Here is a 19,981-nt window from a genome sequence, read left to right as displayed (position 1 = left end):
CATGGAGATTTAGGAAGTGGCCCCGACCGGGTGAGCAATGCGCGCAAGTGCATTGTTATGACAATAAGGTGAGAGTTGGGTAAAATTCCTAATGCGCGTTTGAGTGTCGCTCTTTCTTTAACTTTCTATATGCTAAAGTACTTATTGGCACAACTGGTGCAGAGGAAAGGCACGAGAAGTGGCTTAACTAAGACTTCGAATCCACAATTTTAGAAATGATGTCATGTCACACAGCTCCAACAAGCTGCTGCTCTGCTGTTAATGTCATAATAAGGGGGACAGAGTGTCACTAGTTACATCATCATTCAAATAATCAGAATCAGAAATATTGACCCCAGAGGAAAAACAGTTGCTCCGATGTAAAGAAGTAAGAATAAGAGTATGAAAAAAGTGTGTAGATATAGAGCAATAAATAAATTAAAGCAGGGCTGAAATATGCATTAAAATAAAAAATACAATGTGCATTATGCTCCTGTGTTTAACACTAAAAATTACGATATAAAAAATCAATTATTAAAGTAAAATATATAGAGTCACTGTGCCGAGGCTGCAAGTGTAAGAATTTAACTACAATATATACATCAGTAGAAATAACAGCAATAGAATAAGAGTAAGCATAAGGAATATGTAGTTATGTGCATTATACAGTACCAGTCAAAAGTTTGTGTCCAAACTTTTGACTGGTACTGTATGTTGAATTAATATATACAGTCAAGAGGTGAAAAACTTTGCACAGTTAAATAATTGCACAGAATATTGCAGCAGTTGAATTATTAGACCAAAATAGATAGAATAATCATAAATGCAGGCGGTAACTCCATATAAATAACTATTTCCAGCAAATGCTACAGCTTAATAAACCAAATTATCAGTTAATTATTGCTTTTGTTAATCAACATATGATTGTGTTCTTCATGGTGAGTAATAATTTTAGCAATGTTACGTCTCAGAAAATGAGCTTTTAATAGTTTTTAATAGTCTAGCAATGAAAAATACCAGACAAGCCTTGAATGGATGTAATATTTTATCTCTCCTTTCATCATTTTGTTTTTGGAACTTCTATTTTCACTTTAATTTATTGTATGATGGCATATCAGCAAAACCTTTTTTTGTGCGACTATCAGGAAAAGTTAAATAAATTATATACAAAAAATGTGTCTAGAAAACAGACAGCATGACAAGGTCAAATTTATATAACTAGGCTCAGCCATGACTGTCATTAAAATTCATTGGAATATACAGTATGCTGATTGTGCAAAACAATGCTGACTGGAGAATAGCAGGGTCACCTTGGAGGGTTCTCTTGTATAATGGCGCCCCCTTGTGGATCAAAAACTATAGGACAACACATACACAACTATACTGGGTGCGTTCTGAATCATACTTTTTTTTTTTTTTTTTTTTTTTAACTTTTATTATCTACTGGAGCTGCCCTTGGAAAGTATGTACTGTTGCATGCAGTATGCACACAATCGGGACATACTAATTGGGAACTTTGACCCTCTTACTCATATATCCGTTACCATGGAGATACCACAAAATGCCATTTTGCACTAAGCAAGAACTGCAAACATTTTAGATTTTAACATATTCACAATAGCAAAATTACATAGGCTCTAGATTTCTCTGTCATTGCTTAATACATATGCCCTTTTGTTGTTGATTGTTTTTATGATTATTAAATTCAATTAAACAATATTCCTATTATTACTAATCGACTGGTCATCAGTCATCTAAAGGCGCTGTCATCCATTGTTGTGACTTCTGACAGTCAGTGATGTATCATCCACTGTGCAGAGGATTGTGGGTCAGAACAGCCAGAACAGCATGCTGGCTTGCATACTGCGAAATCAGACTGGATGTGGCAGAACATCCTGGTATTTTTGGCATACTATATTTGACACACTATGTATCGGGACGTGCTTAATGTTTTTCTGACATACTAAATAGTATGGTAGTATGGGGACTGGAACGCACAGACTGTTTCTTTCTCAAATACATAATGACTCATGAGGTAATACATACAGAGCAATGGAAAAGAACTACACACCACATATTTCGGTTTATTCACTCATTTGTAAATGTTCAAGTATTTACTGTTTGTAGGTCAGGAAGAACTCGTGTTCCGCTACTTACAGCAATGCCATTTAAAGAGAAAGGCACTTAAAATGCTTTTATACATATTCCAATAATTTGTTGTTTTTTTTTATAAAAATCCTATATTTAAAAACTGGAATAAATATGCATGACAGTATAAAGCTGTTGAGCAACAGCTGACAACAATTTAATTGTCTTTTCAATCATTTAGAACAATTGAATCAGCTGTCTCAAGACGTGACTGACATGTAAACAGCGCTAAGATAACAAATAGCACCATTTTAAAATCATATTTGGTTGCAGTCTTTTAACTTGGCATGCTTTGAGGCGATAATTAGTCCTATGTTTACTGTTAACTGGCTTTGGACATAATTTCTCCTTGGAGAAAACTTCTAACCTTCAATTCACAAACAAGAACAGAAACTATCTTGTATTGTGACAAAGACTTTTGGGTTAACACTGAGCACTGATGGCACATAGGCAGGGTGAATGTGCGCGACAGTCAATCAGAAAAAAGGTAAAAGACGAGGGAGATTCATGACCACGAGCAGCCAGGTGACAGGAAAAGCTACAGTCAATGAAAAGTCTGAATCACATTATAACATCACAGTCACTTTCATTCACAGATAACAGGGTCAGAAGACAAGTTACCCTGCTAGCTTAGAGTCAGATCCCACCCGCTCACAGTTTTCCTGTTACAGTAAACAAAACAACAGTAGAGGACTCAGAGCACCAGCAGCCTTGAAAAAAGACGACCTTTACCATTGAGAACTATGTGAAGACAAAAACTGTCCAAATAAAAATTTAGGTTGATGGATTGTGGCATCCATACTGCTGATATGTCGAAGCTGGGCGTTTAAAAACACTCACCCATTTACAGTCTCTAAAATGGCCTCCAGAACAGGCACCATGTCACAGAGTTTATTCTCAGGAACTGTGTGCTCTACCTAATGTACCGGACATAGCTCATTTCTACCACGTCCAGGCTGTGAGCTCATCTCAGCTTGCTGGTTCAGGCGTCTGCTGCTTCTTCAGCTGAGCTGCCGCCAGTGCCAACCGCTCTCTGCCCCGCTGGAGTGTGTACTCACTGGGCCCCAGCTGTATGATCTTCCCACTACCCAGACACTCGTCTCCTTTGTAGAGCACTGCGAACTGAGCGATGGATGGAAAGAAAGAGTAAGAAAACATGCACATACATTTATACTCCTACACTGAGGATGTCTTTGGGATTTATAACTGGCGTCACAGCACAGGACTGAGGGATTCTGTTACCTGTCCAGGTGTCAGAGCTCTGATGGGCTGGGAGAGTGAGATCCACACGGAGCCGTTCATGTTCAGTGTCACTGTACAGGGAGCTAGAAGCACAAAAGAAGTGTTTGGGGATTTCTTTGTACAGTAAATAACGTCTCAATCATCAGTGTAACAGGCAGTGATGACACAAAACTCACTGAGCGGCATCCGGTGGATGAAGCGGAAATGACACTCCATCATCTGGGTCTTGACGAGTTCAGGTGGCGGGTCGACCGTGACCCAGTGGAAGCGGTCTGTTCGCACCGTGTCACGGAAAAGAGACGGGTGATTGGTTGTTGGAGCCTGAGTCAGAAGCAATATAGAGAATAAAGTAACAGCAAAAATTGGTCAAGTTGCAAACAATGTGGTGCATTTGACTATACCTTAAAAAAGTGAGCAAATTAAATGTAAATCCTAAATGTTAGCGAGCATTTTCCTCAACATAAAACACCATCCCTGTGCTGGCTCCTTGAGAGATTGATGGATATAACACATTTTATACTTCATGATATTTTATCAGTGCAGCATTAAATGATGCATGGGAATAAGAAACAGCCAACACACCATAAAGTGGCTCCAATGTTTTTTGAACATGCTGTACAATATGATTCCAGAGGACACAAAGATGCTTCCAGTTTAACAACACAGACAGACTTTCTCACCACAAACACATCTCCAGTAGCGATGTCTTTGTCCACCACAAACCAGGGGTCTTTTAGCCCTCCTATCCTCGCCCTCTGGCCCAGCGTCAGAGTGAACCAGCCTGGACGGACAGAGACACACAGAAAAATGACAAGAGAAGTAATTTTTGAACAAAAATTTAGACGACATACACATGAGGATCGGTGAAGCAGAAAATAGGTTTTTTCATTTAGTTAGTAATTGGTGTAAGATCCACTACATTCTGACACAGCAGCTCTTCATTTTGTCAGAGAAGTTGATGACTTTAGAACCTCAAACAACCACAAACAAACCTTTGTGTGTTCCCATGACGGTCCCGTCCTCAATGGAGACAAAGTTCCCTGGTTTAGGCTCCAGGTACTGGAAACAGGAAATAAAAATAGCATAGGTTTACATGTATCGCTTCTTAAGTGATAGCTTTTAGTTTCTTAGAAACAAAGGCAGGAGGCTCTGTGACAAATCAAGAAAAAAAAAACTCAGACAAAGAAAAATAAAGGGAAACTGGAAATTTGAACAAATACTTACTCAGTTTTAATTCTTACCTCTAAAATAAAGTTTTCAAAGTTCCTCTCTCCAATGAAGCAGATGCCCATGCTCTGGAAGACATCATGTTTACTGTTAGCAATTAATGTGAATTACATAAAACATTTCCCGATTTATGCTCTCCTGATGGAACACAATTCAGGGTTCCTACAGCTTAATGCAAGTAAGTTTGAAGACTTTTTTTAAAGCCACTTAGAAGTAAATTTCAGGCAAATTTAACAATAACCAAAATTGAAAAATGTTGTACTTTTAGGGACAATTCTGCCCAAATGTTTATGGTAAAATAAAATGTGACTTTCTTGTTTTGTGGTGGAGACTGAGCTTGCTCTCAAATTTTCTTGCTGATTTTGTGTTTCTTACTCCACGTGTTGGATTCCAATACCTTGACCCCATCATGCCAGATCTGAAAAACTTTTGCATATAAAACACTGAGCTTCGCCTTGTACCGATGAAATCCAGTTTCCCATGTCTTCTAATTTTGATTTAAGACATTTTAACATCATTAAATGCCTTTTACATGAATGAATTCAATGCCTTTTAAGACTTTTTAAGGATTCCCGGTAACCCAGACAATAAATAAATACAGACGTTTAACTGTGTATTTGTTGTGTATTAAATGTGTATTTGTGTCTACCTCTTTCTTCTTCAGCACATGGTGAAAGCCAGCCTCAGCAGCAATCTTTCTGACAAACTCTTTGGTGAGTCCGGCCAGTGGGAACATGGTTTGTCGCAAGGCATCCTGGGAGATCTGACTAAGGAAGAAGGTTTGGTCTTTGAATAGATCGGCTCCTTGGTACATCCTCACAGCTGTGCAGAGAGGAGAGAAAGGAAAGATTGTTAGAGAGAGAGAGAGAGAGAGATGAAATAGGGACACAGCTGCAAATGTAGAGCCAAAATCTTACGATTTCTTATCTCAAATCGATCTCTGAAGAGAGAGCTGGGCTGCGCCGTGGGCGTCTGTTGGAAAACCTCTTCGTCCTCCTGCGACGTCCTGGCGTAGTGGCCTGTTGCCATGGCATCAGCACCTTAGTCAACAACAGCACATTGTTAATTTAACACTTTCTGTATCGTGTTTGACACTGAAATCAGTTTCATTAAATCCTCATCATATCTCCCCCTCCTCTGATAAGTAATGAACAGTCCCTTAAACAGATTTTAAGCTGTTTAGAATAACTTTATGTGAGTGTATAACCACAGTGTGACGACATACCCAGAGTGTTGATGGCGTACTTGTGGAAATGGTTAAATTTGATGTGCTTGTTGCAGAGTATATCTGGGTTTGGCGTCCTCCCCTTCTCATATTCCTTCAGCAAGTAACTGAAAGTGGCAAAAGACACATTCATATTAAAGAGTTACACAATTAAAATGTGTTTATGATGTTAGCATGGCAGCCACAGGTACCTGAACACCTCATGCCAGTACTCTTTGACATAAGACACTTGATGGAAGGGGATGTCCAGGTCCTGACACACTCTGTAGGCGTCCTCACAGTCTCTCTCTGTGGTGCACAGCCCGCTCTCATCCAGAGAGTCCCAGTTCTTCATAAAGACTCCTGTCACACTGTAGCCTTCAGATGGAAACAATAATTACAATGCGGTTAAACTGGTTAGCTAGCTCATTTAACATTGAGTCAGTTCAGGTGTGTGTGTGAGTGTAGTTTTTCTCACCTCTTCTCTTCAGTAACAGCGCCGCCACAGAGCTGTCAACGCCTCCGGACATGGCGCACACGACGTGTCTAATTAAACCCATGTTTATTAAATTACAGTCCTTTCTTTTAATACTATTTTTCTTATGTAACTACGAAAAGTCTCCATTGCCACTTGCCAGGGCAGCCATGTTTGCTGCCCGTTTCATAATAACGTCCGACTGGAAACACGTCTCAAACAGGAACTATTGTGCTGGTGGGAGCCGGGAAAAACGTAACACTAAACATCACTGAGCTGTTACTTTGTAAAGTCGTGGAGAAATCTGAACAAATAATAAGGTAAGTGGGGAACAAGATTAATGCATGAAACATGTCGTTTGGTTTACCTAAAGTCTCTTTAGTTATATAAAATATGGTTTTGTAGTTCAGCGTTTATAATAGATTTTATAATAAATCTGTGCGGACGGCTCACATGTCCAGTAACGTATCAACATTAAGCAGCTATAATATAAAAAATGTTGATAGCTAATTGTATAACCATTATTATTAAATATTATTCGTATTTTGTACTGGAGAAGGTTAAGAGTAACGTTAAGGACACGTGAAATCCTATAAATAAAATAAAGTAATATAACCTATTATCAATATATTAAAAGTAAGTGTAATCCCAAACAAGCAAGTTATTATTATTGTTATACAGACTTTTTTTTATTTATTTTTTTAACCATGTTTTATCATGGTTGTCCCACAATTCAAATGTGTTCCTGAGAATACATTTTTCCTTGATTGCTAAGACATGCTTAATGAAACTGGAATCCACTTGATCTTCATCACCTTTGTAGCACTGAGCAAAAGAAAGTTGACACAGATCCTATGAGAAGGAAAACAAAAGGAAAACATCTATTCACAGCTGATAGGAATTCACTGCACAGTTATGAATCTCTAATGCACCTTTGTGAGCTCCTTTGCACTACTCTTTAATTAGCAATCAGTCCGTATCCATCTATAAAAGATACCACCTCTGTGTTGCTATTTGCAAGCATGGATCAAGAGGCCAAAGGCACATAAAAATGAATAACGAAAACTGTCTCCAAATTTGGTCCCTCACCACAAAGAAAACCATTGAACCAATAGCAAGACAGGGCTGACAAGATCCAGGGTAACCTTGCCCTTTGGACTCATCACTGCACCACACTCTGACACTCTAACAGCCTGACTTTTCACACATATTGCTCTACTTCCAAGTCAGAACACAAGACAGTAACACATCACTAGATCAGTTTCGCAGGCACTTATTCTCGTACGGCCTTACAAAAACAGTTATGGTCAGAGATCATTTTGTCGCACTTACACTTAAATTTGGAATGAGATCCCACATGTATAATATAAATGAAAACTTTCTTAAACATGTTTTTTATTTACAGTATTTCAACAGGGCATCTCAACAAGATGCAAAAAGTGCAGATGCATAGTTCAGCAGGGTTTGTTACTGTGTCTATGGTACAATCATCTTTGGAAAAAAGAAGAGACTTCATGCTGTGATACGCTTGCTTGCCTTTTTGGCATATATTTTAACTACATAAAGTATCAACAATGACACAGACTTTTTCCACAGGTTTTGCTTTGTATGTGCAATGAAGGGAAGGTGGTTGTAAAAAAGACTTTTGTGATCCAATGTGGGATGGGCTGAAGGCATGACACCAAAATAAATAACAATGAATTAATTATGCAGACCATTCATTAATGAAATGCATATGTTTTATGAGCCAAAATGGTGGCTCCCCTGTGCCAATGTATCCCTGATATTAAATTGTATGTTTCTGACACAGATGGATGAGGTGTCTGCTGACGCTCTCACCCTGGATCTGCTGAGAGAAGCATGGGAGACGGTGAGATGCAGCCCCCTGGGTGTCATCAACACTCCCATGATCCCCTGGTGCCAGACAACCCTGCCTCTCAACATCCACTGCAACATCCGCATCAAACTGGAGAACATGCAGAGAACTGGTGAGAGGGAATAACCCCTTAAAGTCATCACACACAACCGTATCTCAGCTTCATACTTAAGAATTGTCTTTAATATTTAATTGACAGGGTCGTTCAAGATCAGAGGAGTGGCCAATCAGTTTGCCAGGAGACCGAAGGGTGATCATTTTGTCACCATGTCTGCTGGGAACTATGGGAAGTCTTTTGCGTACGCTTCAAAGCACTATGGGTCAAAAGGCAAGGTGGTGATGCCGGAAACAGCCCCAGTGTCCAGATCCATCCTCATACAGGTCAGAGGTCATCTGCTGAATGGCTGAAAACCAAATTCCTTCAGTTGCAATAAAAGTGTCATTCTCATCCTCAGAGTTTCGGGGTGGAGGTGGAGCGAGTTCCCACCTCCTGCTTGATGAATGTGGTGAACTACTGTGTTCAGGAGGACAACATGACCTTCCTGCACTCCTATGATGATCTGGATCTGATAGCAGGACATGCCAGGTACACTCAGAGGTTGACAGTGGATATCGGAGTCTTAAAACTTCCATCTGTTCAAACAAACCCGTGTGTGTGTGTGTCCAGTCTAGGTATGGAGGTGCTGGAGGTGATGCCCGAGCCTGATGTGGTGGTGGTGTGCTGTGGTGGAGGGGGGCTGCTGGCCGGTGTAGCCGCCGCCATCAAACTGTCAGGCTGCGATAAGACCAGAATCTACGGTGTGGAACCAGAAGGAGGTAAAACTCACACAAAGGAACAAAACACATGGATGGATTACTGAACGGGTCTACCAGGCTCAGGGGCCCAAAGTGGAAGAGCCCCCTCGGCCTTAAAAATGTCACTTAAACTAACTGAACTGTACTGACCAGCTAGAGACACAAAGAGACACAAAATGACTTCAAAGAGACAGAAAGCAACTACAAAGAGACACAAAATGACTAAGAGATGCAGAACAACTACAGAGACACACAATGACTCAGAGACAGAAAGCAACTACAAAGAGACACAAAATGACTACTAAGAGATGCAAAACAACGACAAAGAGACACAAATGACTCAAAGACACAGAAAGCAACTACAAAGAGACAGAAAGCAACTACATAGACTCAAAATGACTTCAGAGACAGAAAGCAACTACAAAGAGACTCAAATGACTTTAAAGAGAGAGACAGCAACTACAAAGACTCAAAATGACTGCAAAGAGACTCAAAATGATTACAAAGAAATGATTACAAAAATCGGCAAATCAACCGCATACACAAAAACTACAAAAAGACACAAAAAGCAGCTTAACAGTTATAAAATTCTGTGTCTTGCTCCTGTGGAGGAGAGGTGGTGGTGGGGCTTTCTACATGTCTGTGGCCAGGGTCCCCATTGTCTCATAATCTTCACTTGATAAAACCTGCAATGTAAGCTTCAAATGAAGAGCCACCAAGTTTTCTAGCAGCTTAGTGAACTTGTGTTTCTGTTTAAACTCAGCCTGCACCATGTACAAAAGTTTCATTGAGCAGAAGCCAGTGGGCATGGACACTAAGAGCATCGCTTCAGGACTTGCACCACCTTTTGCAGGTAGCATGCATTTTATTTCCTCTCAATCTTTCTCTCCATTGCTTGAAATTAGACTCCTGCAAATACAAACTTTCTTTGCCTCCCAGGCACACTGCCTTTCGAGTTGTGTCAGCGTTACGTGGAGGGGATCATCCTCATAAACGACGAAGAGATCAAGGCGGCAGTGTCCACCCTCTACAGGTCTGGACTCGTGGTGGAGCCGTCAGGTTCTGCTGCGTTCGCTGCCATCGTTAACAACAAGATACCCGAGCTGGAGGGAAAGAACGTGGTGTGCATCATCAGCGGAGGGAACATCGGAAAAGACGAGCTCACCAACTTCCCAGATTGACAAATATACACCTCTATGATATGACCACTCAGTGTAACATGTTCTGAAAATGAAAAACTATTCAGGTCTTTTGATTTTTTTAATAAACAAAACTATGTCAGTGCCATTTTGCTGTAAATATAATCAGTCTAACTATGAATCAAAATGTGATTTTTTTTTTTTTTCAGTTTTTCAACAATCAAACTCTTGATAAGCATTTTAAGTTGAATAATCCTAAGCTGATCGATACACATTTCATTTTAGAAGTTGCTGCAGGAATATGAGACAAGGCTAAAAAGAAGTGTTATGACTTCCTTAACTGCCTCTTAAACACTTTTTCTGCATGTGTCAGAGTCTTAACAATGACAAAGAAAATGTAAGCAGGAAAAAAGACGAATGCATGAAAAGATGTATGAAAAATAAAGTGTATTTTCTCAGCTGTGATCATGACCTGATGTACAGAAAATGGGACTTTTTGTAACACCGATTTGAGATGGTACGGAGTGCACAAAAGACAAGGTTTGCATGTCCTTACAATGTGTTCGAAAGACATCAACAGCATAAAAGAAAAATATTAGTATGAATCCCCATCCCATATGAACAAAGGCAACCTATTAATTTTCTTTTTTAAGTCCTGTTCTGGTCCTTTTTCCTGTCGTAGCTACATGACGTCTTTGGTGGCCATCCTGCATACAACTGCGTCCAACAGAGACCCACATTTCTCCTCCTGTGGGGTGACTTTATACAGCTGAAAGAAAGGCAGAAAAGGGGGGTAAGGCATGTGTGTGTCCTAGATCTGAATGAATTTATAGTCTAGCACTACACACGATGAGTAAGTCACATAATATCAAAGCAGAGATGGAGAACCTTTTTGATTTTTGCGTGGTCCGTCACTGAGGGAACATCTTCCGCTGGAACCTGCCGTCCGTTCACCCTGGCTCTGATGTCAGACACAAGCGGCGACACATCTTCAGTGTGAACCAGGACCACCAGGACAGAGTCATCGCCGTCAGAGATCCCAAACCTTTTGAAAGCCTCTGAGATCTGTATTGAGGACGTCATACAAACAAGATTAATTTCTGTTTTGAGTTTATTCATGTACATTATGACTGTTTAGCTCACTGATTCCCAACTGGTCCAGCAGAGGAAACCAGATTTCTCCTTTGTCATTAGTTCAAGGTCCGCAGTTTAATATATTCAGCATCATACTTGCGTTTGGTCATATCGTCAGGCTAGTTGTTGCTGCCCACTGTCTTACTCATTCTACAGCAGGAAATGGCTCTTCAAAATAAAAGCTCTGTGCCAGAAATTCACAATTTAAAATAAAGTGTGATGTATGTTCACAAGTCATTTGCAGTTCATTTAGAATGGACCTGCGACCCACCAGTTAGGAACCACTGGTTTAGTTGGTGCTCCTATCCAGAGCGAGATACATACTGTACCAAGAATGAGTGCAGCAAAAGAATACATTTCCTTTTCTAAATATCTAATAGTGCAGCTACCAGTGTTGGGGAGTAAACAAATACATGTAAATAGCTACATGTAATTAAATAACTAAATAAAATTAACTGTATTCAGTTACAGTTACTGAGAAGAAAATATGTAATTAAAATACAGTTACCAATAAAAATTTTGGTGATTACAATTAACTAGTTATCTGCAACCTATTACATGTTAAAAGTAACCCTCCTAACACTGGCAGTTACCATTAGTTAAGACAGCAATGTTGAAAGGAACAGGTATCCTGGCTTGGTGCTGTGGCAGTGATAAAAAGAAAAGCAACAGAGGTTGGGTTTTGGTTACTCACATTATTAGTAGGTGACAGGTTGAAGATTATTTCTGAGAATAGACTTCTTGTCTTCATTTTCCCAATTTTCTGTAAGCTAACAGCCTTGTTGGCAGCTACCAGCACCTGGAAAGGACTCACCAGCTGTAAGTGAAAAATACAGTGATTATCAATGAGGTGACACAATTTCCCTGACACCTTCTACTTCCCATTGGGTTTAAAATATAAGTCTGTACAGAAGCTACTACAACTGTGAGCTGATAAAACATGCCTAATATACATAAAAGTTTAGTAAACTCCTGCAAATGCTGAATAAAAGCAACTCACCATGGTTGGGTTGATGAGGGCAGCACTTATTTTACCCTCCACCGCATACTGTCTCAACTCTGCGGCATTTGTCACCTCCTTGAAAAGCATTTGAGTCACCCTGAGGTCGGGGAAAAGCTCTAAGTCGTGTGTTAAATTCATGCTGGACAACTGCTTCAAGAACCACGAAGAAAGTTACGATTTAACGCGCCTTACGTTGAGGGCTGTACACGCGGGGGAACCATAACACGGTGACACCGCTCCGCAGGAAAGTTCCTCTTTAGCAAAACAGTTCCGCTAAGTTAGAAAATTACATCTTAAAGCATTAACCTTTTTAATATGTCATATGTATGATTTTGGTGAGTAGTATTTGATAGAAGTGTGACGTTAAAGTATTCAAAAAGGCTAGGAACTAATTGCTATACACAAAGGTTTCGAATCGAGCGTGTTTCCGCGGCGGACCGCCAGCTGTCAAGAATCAAAACTCTTCCGTGTACAAACACTGGTCACAGTTCAGCCAGTTTCCCACGAAGTAGAGACTGTACAGTGGTTTTAATCCGCAAATCCAGTCGTTATGCGGTAAACACAACATTATATCAGCTAGTTTTGGACTGCTTTCACTTTTACATCGGATTTCGTCATCAAACATGGAGAAATTTGAAGGCTACATCTTCACTGCTCTCTGCAGCACCAACTTTTTGATATCCTGCCTGCTGTTCTCCAGAGTCACTCGGGAGCAAAGGGAGCCGTACATGGACGAGATTTTTCATATCCCACAAGCTCAGAAATACTGCCATGGGAAATTCAACGAGGTAAAGTGACTTCCTGAAAGCTGCGGTAGCCATGAAAGCGAGTGTCAGTGATGTGTAGCGGATTAAGGTTAGCTAACAGAGGAGCTTTTGTCTTTTAAAATGATGTGGCAGCTATTAGAGCTTTTAATCTCCGTATCGGACATATAGAATGGCATTAGAGGGGGGTTATGTGTTTTAATGTATTGTAGTGTATGTAGCTTAATTCAGACTGTAGGAAGTGGAGATTAAAGGATCATCATCATCATGATATCATAACTACAAAGCTGTTCACGACTGATCACAGTATATCAAAGCATACCATAGTTTTTGCTTGCCTACCACTCAGGTGTGAAATTATGAATGCATCATTGAGGCTGGTCAACAGTGGGTAGTGCTGAAGCAACAGAGGCTGAGATATTCTCACTTTTACTTCCTAGTGTGGGTCAGGCTCCAGAACATGCTGGATCCTCCATTTTCCATGATGCAACCTGATAGTGCCTGTATTTAGTCCAGATATACTCAACCTGCTTTGTGCAGGAACCACTTTTGTAAATTGACAGGAGGTAGGGGCTAGTTAAACAAACAATAATAACATTAATCAGGTAAAATGAATAAATATTAAAGGTCCAGTGTGTAGGATTTAGATAACAGAATTGGTACATAATATATATAACTATGTTTTCTTTAATTAATAATCACCTGAAACTATGAATTGTTGTGTTTTTGGGTACCTTAGAATGAGCTGTTTATATGTAGCAAGTCCTCCTCCACAGAGTCTGCCATGTTGTTTCTACAGTAGCCCAGTATGGACAAATCAAACACTGGGCCTTTTGCATTTGTGCATCGGCCACCACAGAGTTCCTCCACCAGGGGCAGGTAACCTGCACCCCTGGAGCTGCATGTCGCGCTTAGCTCCTCTGGCTCCCTGTGGCTTTGACAAAAAAAATATATATAAAAAAAAATGAAGCCAGTTTTTAAGAATCAAACTTTATTTTATATTTGATGTAAGCCTGAAACGATTCTTACATTCTCCAATTGTAAAAATGTGTAGCCTGTACGCAGGATAATAATTATAATTTAAAAAAAAAAAAGTCTGAACATTTTGTCACCTAAACTGTGTGTCATACGTCTACAGCCTGGTGCCTTTTCCTTTAAAGCTTGCTGAACCTCAGTAGCAATAGCTAGTCTTGAGTCTCCCTGTGGGCTAGCTATAAATTTCAAATCCAAAAAAGGAAAAGTCTTGAGGGGAAATTATGCATGGACGGATTTGTTTGCTTTCAGCCCCAGTATTGCTAAGATATAGTACAAAATAATCATAAATAGCCCACTGCAGAGTAGCCACCTCCTGGTGAAACATATTAATGAATTCTTCTTACACGTATAGGTAATGTTGATAAGCTAATTTAGTCTTAACATGCTGTATTACCATCATTATAAGGCTTTTTTGTGCCAAAAATTCCTCTTTTGAAAGTGAAAGTTGCCGACCTCTGTCCTACACGCTTGGTACACTGTAGAAGTCTCAGTTGGTTGCAGTCTGCAACCTCGCCTCTAGATGCCACTAAATCCTACACACTAGACCTTTAAAGGCTCATAACTCATCTTTATTTTAAATTCTCGATTATTATTAAGTCTACATTCATTCTTTCTTATTAAAAGCTGGGGTGTCTCTAGAATTTGAGGATATTTGGTGCTTAGCCTGGACCTTTGTTGGGGGCTTCAGGGAATCCTCCCTTGGCACTAAAAAAAGCTGTATTTTGATGCTTTTTTAGGCACTTTGGCACCTTATTTAGATTCAGAGTACACAAACTTAATTCCCAGTGTGAATCCAACCTATTTTCATTGTCAATTACAAAACGGTTAGCGGGCCATCTGGCACATTGTCACAGGGGAAACATCGGCTGAGTGTCACTGCATAAACATTCATGACTTTCAGACTCCAGTTATCTCCATTTGTATGGCAGGCTCTCTGTTAGAATGTGTCATCTTCAAGCCCAAGCTGAGATAACTTTGCCACAGACATTATATCTATTTTCACAACATGATACAAGTAAACTTACTTTCATTTGAAATTGGTGAACGGCCCTTTTGATATGGCTTTGATTCTTCCTCAGTGGGACCCGATGATCACCACTCTCCCAGGTCTGTACCTTGTCTCTGTGGGAGTCATCAAGCCTGTGGTGTGGCTCGCTGACCTGACAGGCCAAGTGGTGTGTTCCACCGCCATGCTGCGCTTCATCAACCTGCTGTTCAACTGCGGCAACCTTTACCTGCTCTATCTGCTCATCTGTAAACTGCACCTCAGGGAGAAGGTATTTGTACGACATGGCGAAAATCATCATGCCTGAGTGATGTTGTTTTGACATTTTCATGTTATCTGATATCACGTTTCCTTTTTCCAGACGCGGACGACCTCACGCCGAGTCCTCTCAGCGCTGTCTCTTTCCACCTTCCCCGTGCTCTACTTCTTTAACTTCCTCTACTACACCGACGCCGGATCTACTTTCTTCACCCTCTTCACCTACCTCATGACGCTCTACGGTTGTCACAAGGCCTCAGCGCTCCTCGGCGTCTGCTCCGTGCTCTTCCGCCAGACCAATATCATCTGGGTGGCCTTCTGCGCAGGCACGCTGGTGGCTGCCAAAATGGACGAGGCCTGGAGGGTGGAGCACACGAAAAAGAGGGATGAGAAGTCTCCTCCGTCCCAGGTCCCGCTGTCATTCAGTGGAGCCAAGAAGGTGATGCTCTTCACACTGGAGTTCCTCACCTCACCCAGTCATGTGAAGGCGGTGCTGCTGGTGGCCTGGCCTTACGCGGTAGTCGGCATGGGCTTCCTGGCGTTCGTGGTTCTGAATGATGGGGTAGTGGTGGGTGACAGGACGAGCCATGAGGCCTGCCTGAACTTCCCCCAGCTCTTCTACTTCTTCTCCTTCACTCTCTTCTTCTCCCTCCCCGTCTCCCTTTGTTATCACCGCGCTCTTCGCTTCCTCCAGGCTCTGAAAAAGCAGCCTCTGTTCTTCCTCTTCGTCACGTGCGTCTCCTTGCTCCTGGTGTGGAAGTTCACCTTCGTCCACAAGTACCTCCTCGCAGATAACCGCCATTTCCCCTTCTACGTGTGGAATAGGCTTTTCCAGAGGCACGAGCTGATGCGCTTTCTCCTCATCCCCGCGTACGTGTTTGCAGGGTGGAATTTTCTGGACTCCTTCAAGTCACGCTCACTGTTCTGGAGTTTGGCGTTCCTGGCATGCCTCCTGGCCGCAACAGTACCCCAGAAGCTGCTGGAGTTCAGGTACTTCATCATTCCCTACCTGATGTACCGTCTGCACATGCCCCTCCCCTCTCTTCCCAGACTCATTGTGGAGTTCCTTCTCTACACGGCGGTCAACGCTGCCACGCTTTACATCTTCATCAGTAAGACCTTCCACTGGCCGGACAGCACGGCCACACAGAGGTTCATGTGGTGAACAAAGAGACAGTATCTGATGTCAGGAGTTCCAGGACTCAATCGGGATGTAGGTTTAAAAATGCTTTCCAGAGAACCACAGTCCATGTGACATCTCAGAAATCAAAGAAAAGCTTCTGTTACGTCGCAGTAACAGAAAAGAAATGGCTCACATTTTTACCATTTTGGGTTAATGTAAAGGGATCGCCATATTTTACACAGAGAGTCAGTATTGATAGATTTATGTGACAGGTTGAAGTGAAAACCATTTAAAGGTGGAGTCTGCGATTCTGGAGAAAGACCGTTGATATTTGAAGTCAACACACAAAGATAAACACCCCTCCCACCAGTTCTCCCTCACAAGTAGGACTGTTAGGATAATTACGTCGTCTTATTGAGGTCATTCATTTTCCGTAACCGCTTATCCTCTTGAGGGTCACGGGGGGGCTGGAGCCTATCCCAGTTGTCATTGGGCTAGAGGCAGGGTACACCCTGGACAGGTCACCAGACTATCACAGGGCTGACACATAGAGACAGACAACCATTCACACCTACGGATAATTTAGAGTCGCCAATTAATCTGCATGTCTTTGGACTGTGGGAGGAAGCTGGAGTACCCAGAGAAAACCCACGCTGACATGGGGAGAGCATCCAAACGCCACACAGACGGGCTCCTGCCCGGGTACAAACCAGGAGCCCTCTTGCGCCGAGGTGACAGTGCTAACCACTACACCACCGTGCAGCCCCCGCAAATATTATTCAAGTCATGTCCATACATGATATGATAAAGTCCCGTGTTTATTAGCATGTTTATTTACATAAGAATGTCACCAACATTTTAGCCAACATGGTACTAGAATAAAAAGCAGGGTTTTCCTGACCATTTTAACACTAATCAAACAAACTGGACTTTGGGGTCAAGTGGACTTGGATCTGGGCGCTGGTCCCTGATATGAAAGCCCCTTCAGTCTTGGGCACAGAACCTAACGGCTCATTTATGCTCAACTTTAGATACGTATACTAAGACGGACGAAGCCTTCTGTTTGTACTTTTGTTAATTTCATCTGTATTTGTGTACGTTTTCTGAAATTTTTACAGATACAGACAGAACAGAGCAGTACCAGCAGAGATCGTGGAGGCAGTTCAGCGAATTTCAAGACAGATACAACCGTAGGAGATGACTAAGACAATTAAAAAATGGTGGACCAGAATGAATCAGTAATATAGTGAGAGGCTGGCATCGAAAATGCTATTGAATATAATAATAACGGTATTATATTGAAGTTAGAAATTCCAGTATCATGACAACAGCAGCACACACAGAATGGACAGATAGCGGAATATTTAGAGTTGACTTTGCCAAAAAGTGCATTGAATTAAAATCGCAGACTCCACCCTTAATCGAGAGGATTTGGGGGTTGAGTTAGGGTGGGTTTTGTTTTCACTGAGAAAAGCTACAAACACTGAAGCAGGGCTGTAATTAAAATGACAAAGAGAATACAAAGAGAATTAATTTTGTAAAAAGTATTCAAGTTTTTTCCTTTGAAAATAAAATGGTGGTGACAGTGATGTAAAATCTAAAATATACTGGTATGTTTTGATGAGAATTTATTGTATATAAAAGTTTTTGGTTGAGGTGTCGATCCTTCTGCAGGGTGGAAAAGTAATCATTTCATTTCAGCATTTTTTGTGGGAGTCTGGGTTTGGTTTTCTTATGGCTATAACAGTTTTGTACTTTAATGTAAATACTGTACGCAGCTCTGCGAGTGGATCTTTGGTGGCGTTGTTGACATGATCTGTAAATATGATTAAAGAGACCAAAAATGACAGCCATATTGTAAACTTTAGAATTTTTATTGTATGGGATGTTTTTGGAGTGACTGAGATTCTCTGCTTTCTGCCAGTGAAGAACACCAATGACCCAACTTTATAATTATAATGTATGTTTTCAAATATTTTTACCTTGATTTTACTTTCACCAAGCAGTAAAGTTCCACTGGAGGTGATTTAGAAATTAGCCTTTTCTGTGATTTTGTAAGTCTTTTTTTTTTTTTTTTTGGAGTTTATTTGTTGACTGTTTGTATCCACTTTCTGTCCTCTACTTTCATTGTGCCTGATTTGTGTGTGTGTGTGTGTGTGTGTGTGTGTGTGCGCACGTGTGTTTTATTTCACTAGATACATGCAGTTTTAAGGAGTACTTCCCCCACAAAACGTTTGTTTGTTTATCAGTTTCTCACCGTGTTACGTTGAATCTGAGAAGAAAACTTGTTCTTTGTTTTTGGATTCTTCGTTCACCGTGGAGGTAAGCTAGAAAAACAGAGTTTTATCCATGAAGTCAGGGTAACACGTGGTGAATAACTGAAGTGCTAATGATCATTTTTGGGTGAAGTATTCCTTTAACTATGAACTTGATCTGTCCTCCAGCTGTACGCTGCCCTTGTTGATACAGTCTTGTGTAAACCTTTGAATAAAATGACTCGTGATATGAAGTCTCAGGTCAAGTTTATTTAAAGAGCACTTTTGGTGAATGTTAACAGCCCACTCCTACTCCACATTAACCCTTCTTGTAGTTGTGAGTCATGCTGATTGGGATGTGTGGTCCAACTGCAAAGGCGTTGGTGTTCCTCAGGCTGATGTGTCAGGATCCTGAGTGAAGCAGCATCCAGTCCGGCTCTCCAATTCAGAGGGTGCAGCTCAGGACCCAGAAGCTTTAAATGCCTGGCCAGCTTGACAGTTAGGGCAACTGGAAGTCTTGTTTTTGTAACTATTTCAGTCTCAGATGCTGAGAAACTATCCATCCATTTCCGTAACCACTTATCCTCTTGAGGGTTGCAGGTGGGCTGGAGCCTATCCCAGCTGTCATTGGGCTAGAGGCGGGGTACACCCTGGACAGGTCACCAGACTATCACAGGGCTGACACATAGAGACAGACAACCATTCATGCTCACATTCACACCTACGGACAATTTAGAGTCACCAGTTAACCTGCATGTCTTTGGACTGTGGGAGGAAGCTGGAGTACCCACGCTGACACTGGGAGAAGGTGCAAATTCTGCACAGAAGGGCTCCCCCACCCTGATTTCCAGCCCTTCACCCTGGATTTGAACTGGGAACCCTCTTGCTGTGAGGTGACAATGTTTAATTGTACCTAAAACACCTGGTTTTATGTTGCTTCCCTTCCCCATGATGACAGCAAATAATACAGTGTATGCACAAAACTTTACAGAATACAAAGGGTGTTGCTCCATAAAATGTGCTGATTCAACACACCAGCCACTAGAGGGAGCTATAAGACAAAGCTGGGTATTCCTATGAACAAAGTGAAAACGAAGTGAATCAATCAAACTGGTTATAAATTCAGCACTGAACTCTAAATGATGCTGTCACAGCTTAGTAACACAGAAAAAAACTTCCTGCCTGTGGAAAACCAAAAACAAATTGTTCATGTCAAGCTGGCCTTAGAAAATTGTTTTATTTTCACACTATTCAAATAATCAGCCACTTTCAACTGGAACAAACAGGGGTGCTTTAAAATGAAATGAAATTAGAGCTA

General features: G+C 41.1%; 4 protein-coding genes across 4 annotated transcripts; 2 read left to right on the top strand and 2 right to left on the bottom strand.

Moving 5' to 3' along the window:
* Positions 1-2,043: 2,043 nt before the first annotated feature.
* Positions 2,044-6,465, bottom strand: trmu (tRNA 5-methylaminomethyl-2-thiouridylate methyltransferase). Its single transcript, XM_049566592.1, has 11 exons — positions 6,279-6,465; positions 6,013-6,178; positions 5,822-5,928; positions 5,514-5,636; positions 5,246-5,418; positions 4,611-4,664; positions 4,362-4,428; positions 4,050-4,150; positions 3,546-3,690; positions 3,370-3,452; positions 2,044-3,249 (listed from the first exon to the last, which is right to left on the bottom strand). Exons 1-11 carry the CDS (start codon positions 6,358-6,360, stop codon positions 3,097-3,099), a joined length of 1,254 nt encoding a protein of 417 aa, XP_049422549.1. The 5' UTR covers positions 6,361-6,465; the 3' UTR covers positions 2,044-3,096.
* A 48-nt stretch (positions 6,466-6,513) lies between these two features.
* Positions 6,514-10,382, top strand: srr (serine racemase). The gene is made up of 7 exons (XM_049566306.1): positions 6,514-6,595; positions 8,086-8,263; positions 8,351-8,532; positions 8,607-8,737; positions 8,819-8,967; positions 9,710-9,799; positions 9,886-10,382. The coding sequence occupies exons 2-7, from the start codon at positions 8,086-8,088 to the stop codon at positions 10,125-10,127; spliced, it is 972 nt and encodes a 323-aa protein (XP_049422263.1). The 5' UTR covers positions 6,514-6,595; the 3' UTR covers positions 10,128-10,382.
* A 133-nt stretch (positions 10,383-10,515) lies between these two features.
* tprkb (Tp53rk binding protein) lies at positions 10,516-12,465 on the bottom strand. The gene is made up of 4 exons (XM_049566307.1): positions 12,220-12,465; positions 11,914-12,036; positions 10,974-11,150; positions 10,516-10,854 (listed from the first exon to the last, which is right to left on the bottom strand). Exons 1-4 carry the CDS (start codon positions 12,358-12,360, stop codon positions 10,768-10,770), a joined length of 528 nt encoding a protein of 175 aa, XP_049422264.1. The 5' UTR covers positions 12,361-12,465; the 3' UTR covers positions 10,516-10,767.
* Positions 12,466-12,651: 186 nt separating this feature from the next.
* alg10 (ALG10 alpha-1,2-mannosyltransferase) lies at positions 12,652-18,900 on the top strand. Its single transcript, XM_049566305.1, has 3 exons — positions 12,652-13,010; positions 15,101-15,298; positions 15,389-18,900. The coding sequence occupies exons 1-3, from the start codon at positions 12,846-12,848 to the stop codon at positions 16,448-16,450; spliced, it is 1,425 nt and encodes a 474-aa protein (XP_049422262.1). The 5' UTR covers positions 12,652-12,845; the 3' UTR covers positions 16,451-18,900.
* Positions 18,901-19,981: the final 1,081 nt, after the last annotated feature.

Source organism: Epinephelus fuscoguttatus, linkage group LG22 (assembly GCF_011397635.1).
Source record: "Epinephelus fuscoguttatus linkage group LG22, E.fuscoguttatus.final_Chr_v1".
Taxonomy (NCBI): domain Eukaryota; kingdom Metazoa; phylum Chordata; class Actinopteri; order Perciformes; family Serranidae; genus Epinephelus; species Epinephelus fuscoguttatus.
Note: the sequence above shows the minus strand (reverse complement) of the source record. Positions and strands in the feature narration are given on the sequence as shown.